The sequence below is a fragment of the Coenobita brevimanus genome, chromosome 82 (assembly GCF_032717465.1).
Source record: "Coenobita brevimanus isolate Jiangsu-jjx chromosome 82, ASM3271746v2, whole genome shotgun sequence".
Taxonomy (NCBI): domain Eukaryota; kingdom Metazoa; phylum Arthropoda; class Malacostraca; order Decapoda; family Coenobitidae; genus Coenobita; species Coenobita brevimanus.
Genome location: NC_137035.1, coordinates 16160977 through 16172981, shown reverse-complemented (window position 1 = coordinate 16172981; position 12005 = coordinate 16160977). Strand labels below are relative to the sequence as shown.

Below are 12005 nucleotides of genomic sequence, written 5' to 3'. Positions count from 1 at the left end.
TTTGGTTACATGGTTACCACCCAGTGTAGAATATGGTTTCCTGGTGTACAGGAAACCATTTGGCTTGTCACTCAATGTAGAATCACCCATAAGAAGAAGGAGGAGGAAAGAAAGACAGAAAAGGGAGTGTAAAGTCACCCGTAACCAGCATACTAGAGCAACTCCCCAGGTTATTAAACCTCTTTCAACCAGCACTATACATTATCTGGTAAATTCCTCTGCTTTTAACAGGGACAACTGTTATTAAAAGGTGCACATGTACCACTACACACAGGATATCTCCCTCTGGAGGAAAAAAGTATCCACACTCACTCTTACTAATATTTATCACCATACTCTTCCTCTCTACATATAACTTTCTCTTCCGTCTCTGGACTTCCTCCACACCCCTGTTTCCTATCCACTCACTATACCATAATTATGCTTTCCTCTATTGTGTCACAACTTGTCTCACCTCTTCATTCCACCATGCTGTTCCTTGCACCCCTTTTAGTCTTCTCTTCACCCCATCCACCATCTCACATGCTACACAGATTTGTCCTGTGAACATCTTGCACACACCTTCCACCTCCCCCATCCGCTCCAACTCATATTTTCCCAATTGCTCCTCCACTTCTCTCTCATATTCTACCTTTTTTCTATCCTCCTGCAACCTTTCTACCCTTTTTCTGTGGCTTACTTCCTCCTGTCCTTCCCTTCTACTCCTCCATTGCATTTGAACCTTGACTTTCACCGCCACCAAGTGGTGGTAAGAAAGTCCACTCTCAAAACCTCTGTGTGCTCTTGCATCTATTACACACCTTATTCTGACATCCACACACACACACATAATCAATCACTGCCTTCCATTCATTCAGTTCGCCCCCAGTGGCATACCCAGAAAGATGAAAAGGGGGGGGGGGGGGGCCTTTATTTTATTTTTATTTTTTTGTTAACTGCAGCCAATAACTCTGGCAAGCGCAGTGAGCCCATACAGCTGGGGCTTCAGGAGGGGGGCTGTAAGCCCCCTCCCCTCCAAGAAAATTTTGCATTTTGACCAATTTTATGATCATTTTGAGGCTATATAGAATGGGCATAGGATATAAATATAGCATATTCTAAAGTCATTTTTAAGTACTCTGTGCCACTGAGTTATGATTCAGTCTCACCAAAAACTTTATACAGTACTACTAAAATTCAAACGCTTACACTTTGATCAAACTACTTTACAACTGTAATAAACAACTTTATAACTGTAATAAACTAATAGTGTGGTAGGTGGGGGCACTCATCATCCACTCACTTGATGTAGTGCTGCTCTAGGGTGTCTGCCCTTTCCTCTCCTCCATCCTTCTTTCCATCCATCCTCTTATGTCTTTCTATCCTTCATTCTTTCCTCTTTCTTCTGCCTGTGGGTGACTTTACATTCCCTCTTGTGTCTTTCATTCCTTCATTCTTTCCTCTTCCTTCTGCTTGTGGGTGACTCTACACTGAGTGACAAGCCAAATGGTTTCCTGTACACCAGGAAACCATTTATTAAGCTGGGTGGTAGCCATATAACCAAATTTTGGCTCCTGGTAGTTTAGTGGATAATAATGGTGCTCCAATCGGATTGAGTTGGTGAAGGTTTATATCCAAGGGGAGGTTGGGGTTTATTGCTCACGTAATGCCACTCAGGGATGAGTGAGGCTGGTCAATCTCATCTTAAATGCCAGGACCAACTTGGCTAGCCCCGGGCTCCTACAATTCTCATGGTGCAACGTAGGAATAGATGATGGATGGATGGATGAATAAACTAATAGCAACAACATTGAAAAATTATGATAATTTAATCACCATTGGTCTCAATTACAAACAGTTGAGGACAAGACATATCCAACATAATTTTCTTGCTGATAATTCATTTGAAACAGATGAAGCTGATGAGCAGTTCTCAGAGCAACTAGTGGATAAAATCAGAAAACTGTCATTTTTGAGATACCACTGAGTACAATACATATGCAGTTTATTCAGGTATACGTTATTTAAGCTGGATTTTAAAACTGTTTTTGTTGTCAGCATATGCAGGTAGGGGAAATTTATGTAGTCTGAGAAAGTATTATTTTAACCCTCCGTGTCCCGTTGAAGTATATATACGTCCACACGTTCTGTCACTGCCAGTCCCATTGACATATATAAACGCGCATCAATTGCAAGGTCCCTAATTTGCACAATTTTCAATTTTTGCACGTGATTTTTGGTACGTATACATGGGACACCTTCCTCTACAAGATGCCAGGCAGGGATAATGCCTTACCCCGCAGGACCCCCCCCCCCTGCACGCCATTGTCTCGGCAATTCACCTGTTACCAGTGACCTGGCCAGTAAATACATGTCGTGCAATGGTACAAAATTCAGGGCCAGAGTGATTCCCCAATCGATGACAATGTGGAAAACAAAGTTTACATAGCATTAGAGGAGGAAACAGTCAGAAATGATGATCAGGTAATGTCACCAAAAAAGGTCAGGTATGTTGACGTGTTTGGTGAGTGAAACAATGCTTATACTGTATTTTTTTTTTTTTTTTTTTTTTTTATGCGAGGAAGAAGGAACCAAAGGCCATGAGCCTGCAGTAACAGTTCCCTCCAAGAGAAAAACAAAATACAAGAGAGAGCCAAATTCAAGATCCGATCATTTTGAGATGCCTGGACACACTGCGTTTGAAAGACTGGAGATCATAGGCAGGAGGAAATACAGACAGAGGGAGACAGTTCCAGAGCTGACCTGTTGCATGAATGAAAGACTGGGAGTAACGGTTAACTCTTGCATTAGAGAGTTGGACAGAAAAGGGATGAGAGTTTGCTGCCAGACGGGTGCTATGCGCCTGTCGTAGAGGTGGAGGAATGCAAGCAGACAGTTCAGAGGAGCAGTGACCATTAAAGTAGCGATAGAAAAGAGATAAAGATGCAACAGTGCGGCGAAGAGACAGAGGTTGAAGGGAGTCAGTAAGAGGAGGAGAGTTAATGAGACGAAAAGCCTTTGACTCCACCCTATTGAGAAGAGCTGTATGTGGGGAGCCTCCCCACACATGAGAGTTGTACTCCACACAGGGGCGGATAAAACCCCTGTATAGAGTCAACAATTGTGCAGGGGTGAAGAAAGAGCGGAGTCGGCTTAGATATTGCCTATATTACTGTGTGAAAACCAATATACTCTCCTATTACATACAAATTCATACCAAATAAATAAATAAATACTGTTTATGAGTGGTGTGGAATAGTTACCCTCCCACAGAACTTGTTTTCTTTGGAGCCAGTCTGATAGAAAACACAGTAAGGTAAGGAGGTACTGCTACCTGTATCGAGTATTTTAAACCTCAGGTGAGTGATTTCTCTATGAATTTTCGATGTTTCTCACCACAAGCGGAGGTTTGAGCCAAAAAATTTTTTTTCCAAAATTGGTTGGGATTGGGGGGAGTCAGTGGTGAAAAAGTGGTTGGGACGGGGCGGATTAATGTTTATATATTTCTCTCTATCTATCTATTGCCCGACGACTCAATCCCGTTTGGGGTGGCCACAAACAAATTGCCTCCACGTCGCCCTGTCCCCCGCCATTTCACTGCCCTGCTCCCAACTCACACAACCCCTCTCTCATATACCTCTCCACCCCATCCCTCCATCTCATCCTTGGCCTCCCCCTCCCTCTTCCCCCCTCCATCTCACTCACATACACTCTCTTCGTCAGTCTTTCACCCTCCATCCTCTCCACATGGCCAAACCACCTCAGTGTGTTCCTCATAACGCTTCCTATCACATCCACATCCACACCACAACGCTCCTTTATATCCTCATTCGTCAGCCTGTCTCTCCATGTGACTCCACAGGCTCCTCTTAAATAACTCATTTCCACTGCTCTCACTCTTGACTTGTGTCCTTCCAACAACGTCCAAGTTTCACTTCCATACGTTAGAGTTGGTATCACAATACTGTCATGTAGTAACTTTTTCACTTCCATGCTCACTTCCCTGTTTCTTATCACTGCTTTCAAGGAACCAGCAACTTTTCTTCCCTGCTGTAACCTTTCAAGCACTTCACCCTCCAAACCTCCATCCTTACTCATCACACTACCCAAGTACAGTACTTAAACGTACTCACGTTTTTCAATTCCTCACCATCCAACCTCGCTGTACATTCACTGACTTCACCTCTCTCAAAGACCATCACTTTACTCTTCTCTACATTCACCTTTAGATTCTGTTTCTTAAACACTCTCCCAAACTCATTCACCAAGCCTTGCAGCTCCCCTTCGTCTTCACTAAACAACACAGTATCATCTGCAAACAACAGTACAGGGAGTTTCCAAACACTATCTTCTCTCACCAGGGCCACTCCAACATCCACTACCCTACCTTGTACCTCTTTTATTACCCCATCCATGAACAGACTGAACAACCATGGAGACATGACACATCCCTGTTTCAACCCAACCTCCAAAGAGAAAAATTCACTTAGTTCACCATCCACACGCACTGCAGCATTAGCACCATCATACGTACTCTTCACAGCATTCAACAACTTTCCATCTACTCCATATATTCTTAATACTTTCCACAATCCTTGTCTATCCACCCTGTCATATGCTTTCTCCAAATCCATGAAAGCTGCATACAACTTCTTTCCCTTCTCTAGAAACTTTTCCACTAATGATCTAAGAATGAATATCTGATCTACACAACCACTTCCCTTCCTAAAGCCTCCCTGTTCTTCTCCAACTAATTCCTCTGTTCTTTCTGTGTGTGTGTGTGTGTGTGTGTGTGTGTGTGTGTGTATATATATATATATATATATATATATATATATATATATATATATATATATATATATATATATATATATACTGTATATTATATATATACAGTATATGCAAAAGGGGGGCCATGGCCGCATGACCCTCCCACTCGGTATACCACTGTTCACCACCCACCCTTCACATCACTCGCCATGTAAACCTGTGGATCATTTTGCGCCTAAAGGGGGTACTGGCTACCACCAACCCCCTCCCTGCACAAATGTTCACTAGAACACTGCCATTCTCATCTACTTCTGCAAGCACACCCCACTCGCCAACTACTACATCCACCTTCACATTCCCTACTTTTCCAATCATATCTCCAATCAAAAACACTATCTCATTCCTTTCAAACTTTTCCATGCACGGTTCCACATTACCCCAGAACTCTTCTTTCACTCTACTTGCATGATCTTGCATTGGCGCGTACACACACACACAATCGCCCACATTTGTAGTCCTACCCACACAATCCTTGAGCCAACTGATCCATACTCTCATATTCTCCTTTCATCTCTTGCACACAACAATAAATACTGTATTCCTTTTTTTGCTCTCTCATTCTCACCTCCCACTCTCTCACTCTCATCCCTCCATTTAGTCTCAAGTATTCCACATTTGTCTACTTTTGGACCCTCAAGCACCTACACAATCTCTCTCTCTCTTTCACTTCATCATTCGCCCCCTCATATTCCACGTTGCAATTCGTATCATGACCTTTATTAAGCCCTTAGTCGTCACCTGCTGGTATGTCCTGGTCCGAGGCTTTTTGTTTGTATTTTTAGTTAGTTGTTTTCTGGGGATGAGCACAAACCCTTCGCCAACCCACTTGTTATCACACAGGGAACACGTGTTGGTCTGCTGTAAGATTACCACCAAGTGCTGTAGATGATTTCCTGGCTTACGGAAGATCATTTGGCTTGCCACTCAATGTTGAGCTACCCTAAAATAGAGTGCCGCTATACTAAGTAGGTGGATGATGGGCGCCCCCACCAAGCACATAAAGTCAAAGCTGAAAAAAAATTTATGTTATGAAGACACAGTAAAGATTTCATCCATCCATCCATCATCCAATACTACATTGCCCCCTTGAAGAGCGTAGGAGCCCGGGGCTAGGCAGTTGGTCCCGTCATTTAAGATGAGAGTGACCAGCCTCACTCATTCCTGAGTGGCATTACATAAGCAATCAACCCCAACCACCCCCTGGATATAAACCTTCACTGTCTCAATCCGATTGGATCACAATAATTACCCACTAAACCACCAGGCGCCAAAATTTGGTTATATGGTTACCACCCAGCATAGTAAATGGTTTCCTGGTGCACAGGAAACCATTTGGCTTGTCACTCAGTGTAGAGTCACCCACATGCTGAAGGAAGTGGAAAGAATGAAGGAAAAAAAGACAGAATAGGGAGTGTAAAGTCACCCGTAAGCAGAAGGACATGGAAAGAGTGAAGGAAAGAAAGACAGAAGAGAATGGAAGGAAAGAAGGATGGAGAGGAAAGGGCAGACACCCGAGAGCAGCACTACATCGAGTGAGTGGATGGTGAACGCCCCCACATACCACATATAAGATTTTCATACAGTATTTAATATGAAGCTTAACCATGCTTCTCCAGCTTTCAAGTAAAAACATGTCAGTATCTGTAAGGATTCTTGTAAATAATTTTATAGATGCAATTAGTATACAGCAGAGTCAGTAATTATCAAGTATCTGTAAGGATTCTTGTAAATAATTTTAGAGACGCAATCAGTATACAGCAGTGTCAGTAATTATCATTACAGTATGCAAAATAATTATTCATATAAACATACTGACAAAAATGTATAAAAATCACCATCATAATACAGTAAAACCTCGATATAATGTACTTCAGTATACTGGAATTCACTTTTATCTGTGTAGAGGAGCCGACCAGACTAAATTCTTATGTCGGGAAAAGTCCAACGGTGACGTGATAAGTGAAATATACAAAGTGGACATATTTTGTTTGTAAGATTGTAAATAATGAGGTGCATAAAATGTCTATCTATCTATCTGTCTATTGCCAAACGCCTCAATCCCATACGGGGTGGCCACAAACAAATTGCCTTCATGTCGCCCTGTCCCCCGCCATTTCACTGCATAAAATGTACAGTACAGTATTTGAAAAGTGTTTAAAATTAAGTTGTAACAGCAAAGTATTTACTGAGTGCTTCCCCCTCTCACGGGTGTCTACCCTTTCCTCTCCTCCCTCCTTTCCTTCCTTCCTCGTCAGTCTTTCTTTACTTCATGCTTTCCAGGTCCTTCTGCCTGTGGATGACTTTACACTCCTTCTTTTGTCTTTCTTTCCTTCATTCTTTCCTCTTCTTCTGCCTATGGGTAACTCTGCAATGAGTGACAAGCCAAATGGTTTCCTGTACACCAGGAAACCGTTAACTATGCTGGGTGGTAACCATAAAACCAAATTATGGCACCTGGTGGTTTAATGGGTAACTGCGGCGCTCCAATCGGATTGAGCCGGTGAAGGTTTATATCCGAGGGGTGGTTGGGGTTATTGCTCACGTAATGCCACTCTGAGATTAATGAGGCTGGTCACTCTCACCTTAAATGTCAAGACCAACATGCCTAGCCCCGGGCTCCTATGCTCCTCATGGGGCAAAGTAGGAATGGAGAATGGATGGATGGATGGCTTCTCCTCACCCAAGGTTAAAAACGAGGATGTCTAAATGCAGATGTGATGATGTACGCAGCTCTCCCGGTCCTCTCTCCATCCCCTCTCTTCTCTCCCCATCCCTCCTCCGTCCCCAATATGGGGGCTTCTTCCCGGGCACAAAGAAAAAAATGACACAGCCAAATTTGCCCCCGGAAATTCGTTATATTGGTATAAATTGCAAACCATTTTCTTTGATGATGTTTATACTGTATAAGCTAATTAAAAAAAAAAAATGATGAATAAAAGTACAGAAAAGCAGTGATTATAAAACTTGTTCAAGTGTAATAATAGTTTCAAATAACTTCCCAACATCCTAGCCCAAAATTTTGCCCACGCTGTTCAAGAGCAAAGTATATGTCTAGATGCAGAATTTCGTGAGCTTTCTTGTGGTGTTTTCGGAATTTCAATACAAGCAATAGTTTTCAAGTAAATCACACACACACACACAAATCCGAGCATGGCAGGGGATGGAGGAGGGACAGGGGGAGAAGAGGGCGGAATGAAGGGGATGTGTGTGCGTGTGTGTATATTTACCTAGTTGTGATATACAGGAAATGAGCTATGCTCGTGGGGTCCCATCTTTATTTCTCAATAAATCAAATTCTGCTTTGAACTCGTTTAAATTTTTAGACTGGACGATCTCTTTGTCTAGGTTATTCCACAGGTATATGAATCAATATGGAAAACTATATTTCTTGATATCCTTTATTCAACTTGGCTTTTCAGTTTCATTCATGTGTGTGTGTGTGTGTGTGTGTGTGTGAGTGAGAGAGTGAATGAGTGACAGGGAGTGAAAGCGAGAGAATGAGTAAGTGAGCGAGTCAGTGATATGGGGTGGGGGGGGGGGAAGTAGGGCAGTATGGCTTTTTTGTCTCCCTCCCTGTCCCCCCACCTTCCCCCATTCCTGCTTGTCTCCCTCCCTGTCCCGCTGCCCTTCCCTTCCCCCAGACCCCCTCATCCCCACTTGTCTCCTCACTGTCCCACTGCCCTTCCCTTCCCCCCAACCCCTCATCCCCACTTGTCTTCCTTCCTGGCCTCCCCCACCCCTGTTTGTAACCCTCCCTATCTCCTCCCCCTCCCCCTCCCCCAGTCCTGCTTGTAACTCTTCCCCTCCCCTCCCCCTCCCCCTCCCCTGCTTGTCTCCCTCATCCCCCTGCCCTCTTCCGCCCCCACATAGCTCGCTGCTGCCCACCTGGCTGTAGCTTGTCAGTTGCCCTCCCACTGCCTCATCTACCTGCAGGTGATGTTTCCTGTCTCATTTCTTTGCAAGAGAATTGTTTATGAGGATAATAATATTACCTATGATGTTTCTGTGTCAGTCTCTGTTGACTAAGTAAGGTATATGGGAATTTGGGTTTGGGCCTGGAATGCATCACAAGCTTTTCTTCAGTATCTTATGGGGAAAACTGCTACGATTTTTATATCGGATAAAGTCCGGGTTGGCAAGGGGAAGTCCAGATGTCGCTTTTATTGAACTTTCGCTTTTTTTGGAATGGCTTGGGCCCTAATTTGTCTGTTATAGTAAGGTTTTACTGTAATTGTTTCTGTGCCAAAAGTTAATTAAGTCCATAAAATTATCTACAACAATAATCCTTATATAAAGCTACTGACATGCTTTTCACTTGACAGCTAAACAAAGTTATGCTTCATATTACATACAAATACTGTATCATATACAGATGTTATAGCCTATCTTCTAACCTAAACTTTAACTGTGAATTACATAAAACTATGATTTGGCACAGTCATTGACTCACCTTCAGGAATTTGGAGGTGCTTGTGTGTAATTCAGTGATACTGTTAATTGTTTTGTAGATCCAAGAGAAGTCTCCAGACTGGCTGAGTGATGCTACAAAAGCTCTCCATTTTTCTTTGTTCTGTTATCAATTTTGTTTAATCGTTAGAGCCTTGTGATGGTGTCTAGTGTGTGTGGGACTAGGAAAGTGTGTTTGAGTGAGCTGCATTCTTTATGAGGCAAAGAATCTGCAGTGTAAAGTTTGAGCTGCAGTCATCTGCTGCCTCAGAGTCATGCCTACTGACTCGCTGTATCATTTATAAATGTGCCAACATGTTTGCATGCGACTACACAAAGGTTATTACTGCAAATCATCAATACACTGTGCAGAAAGCAGAGGGTTAGAATTAACCATCATCAACTGCATGAGTCACTAACCCACGGAGTTGGGGGAGGGGGGTTCAGTGTGTGCTTACCACCTCCTGATGATTTTATTCAGTATCAGACAGGCTCTTCAAGCTGGAAGAGTTAGATACAGACTTTTCACTTCAATACATGGGGCCCTGTATCAGCTGAATAAAATCATCTGGTAGTAGCAAGAATAAATTAAAAGGGTGTCATCTAAATTAAGACAGTCAGTTTTTGCCAAGTCTCCATTTTCCCATAAGGAGCATGGGGGCCCCCCTGACAAGGCTACACAGTCTTGATGGGTAAGGTGGGAGTGACCAGTTGCTCACCCCCAACAGGCATTATAAGAGCCATTAATCCCAGCTACCCCAAGGAAGTAAATAATTATGGGTCACATCCAGTTGGAGTGCCTTAATGCAGCAGACCACAAAGCGTTCATTTGATTCTATGGTTACAGTGACACACATGATGATGCTAACATGACACAGCCTCGATACTTACAGATGGGTGTGATGGAACAACATAAGTCCTGGGTTCAACAGGCTGCTGCTTCTGACCACGGTAACAAGCCCAGTTCCGGACTGTGACATCTCGAGACTGGCCCGTCATTGTCTTGTCACACATCGACACCACGATGGATCCTGTCTGTATGGAAAATTGCATTAAAAAAAAAAAAAAAAAAAAAAAAAAAAAAAATCTGAGGTGCAGTAACCTATAACTAGGCTACTGTAGTCCAGCAAATTTAAGAGTAAATGACTAGCCTACTTCCCTTGGTGGGATTACATAACTGATAAACCTCAAATCACCTCTTTGGGACAAAGAAAATGTGTGCATGGTTAGCCTTTCATTCAAACAGGGTACTCTATCTACTACACCACCAGGTGCAAATCTTGTCTTCAACTAATTTATAATCTCAATCACTCTTTTTGAAAAATCAACAATTTTGTATCATATATTTTTCATCCATCCATCCATCATCCAATCCTATGTCACCCCATGAGAAGCGTAGGAGCCCGAATGTTTCACATTCTTATTTAGGTAAAGTGATTCAAAACTGTCATCATTATCATCATCATTACTATTTTTATGATGATGATGATTATTATTATTACTGAATTACTATTATTATTATTATTGTTATTATTATTATTGTATTGTTATTATTCCTATATTATAGTAAAAGTCCAATTATTTGGCAGCTGATTATTCAGTACATCCGATATTTCGGCAGTTTTGAGAAATAGTCCCATTTACGAAAGTCTCTGATTGTTTGGCAGATGTCCGGAATCATCTCGGCAGTCCAAAAAGTGTTATCTGTGACTTGTAGGCCTACTGTTTCATTACCTTTAAATATGTTCACTAGTTTCTATATTGTTCAGATTCAGGTATAGTACTGTACTGATCACAATATTGCACAGTATCAGATAGTACAGAACCCCCCCACTCCCAAATTAGTGAGGGTTATGTTCCAAGCCCCCTCTGGCTAATTCTTGAAATTCGCTCATTCTTGACGCCTTCCTGAAAATTACACTTACCGGTAACTGTGAGCCCATGAACCACTAATACTGTAATGCATTACCCATAAATAAAAGATGATCATTAAATCTGTTTCCCCTGTTGTTTTTAGCTGTACGGCTGTGACAGCTCTTGTACTTTGATTCCTCAGCATAATGATGGAAGGGACTGTCCTAAGTGTTTAACTAACCTAACCTAACAGAGTTTAACTTTACCTAACAATTTAACCAAACCTAACCAAAAGTCGGAAAAATACATAAAATAAACTGGATGAATATGACTTGGTAAGGTCTTTCTGATGAAAGTTAAATGTATATTTAGTGCTCATTCTTTTGTTCATTTTTGTGTTCATATGTGAAAGAGAGAGTACTGATGCAAACAGTATGTATTCCATTAGCCCCTTAATAACCTCCGGCATTGAACAACCCTTTACAGTACCAGTGTCAGTGACGTCGAGTTATTGTGAGCTATAAAAAAAGACTGTTAACAATTATGGGAAGGGAACGAAGGTCACTGGTATGTTTACACAACCCTACGACATGATTCCAAGCAGTCAGGCGGTCGCTTAATCTCAGATGTTTTTGCCCATTTGGTAAATGCACTGAAACTTTACCAATTCTTCTGTGAATCATAGCAAATCATAGCATGGGTTTAGGAAGCTAAATAACACATTGTTAGGTGCACCAGATGATTATCTTCACATCTTTAAGAAAAATAAATTGATTTCAGAAGAATGGACGAAACTTACTTTACATACTGTACTCAAAGATGGATTAAATTTCTTGCATTTAATTTTCTTAAAGATGTGAAGAGAATTGTCTGGTGCACCTAGCAATGTGTTTTTT

General features: G+C 42.0%; 1 protein-coding gene across 1 annotated transcript in view; it reads right to left on the bottom strand.

Annotated features, from left to right (window-relative positions):
- LOC145409685 (dipeptidyl peptidase 1-like) overlaps positions 1 to 12005 on the bottom strand; it is a 70406-nt gene that overhangs the window by 47724 nt on the left and 10677 nt on the right. The window contains exon 4 of the mRNA XM_080280038.1: positions 10147 to 10290. Within this exon, the coding sequence (XP_080136164.1) occupies positions 10147 to 10290 (144 nt within the window). The remainder of the gene's footprint in view (positions 1 to 10146; positions 10291 to 12005) is intronic.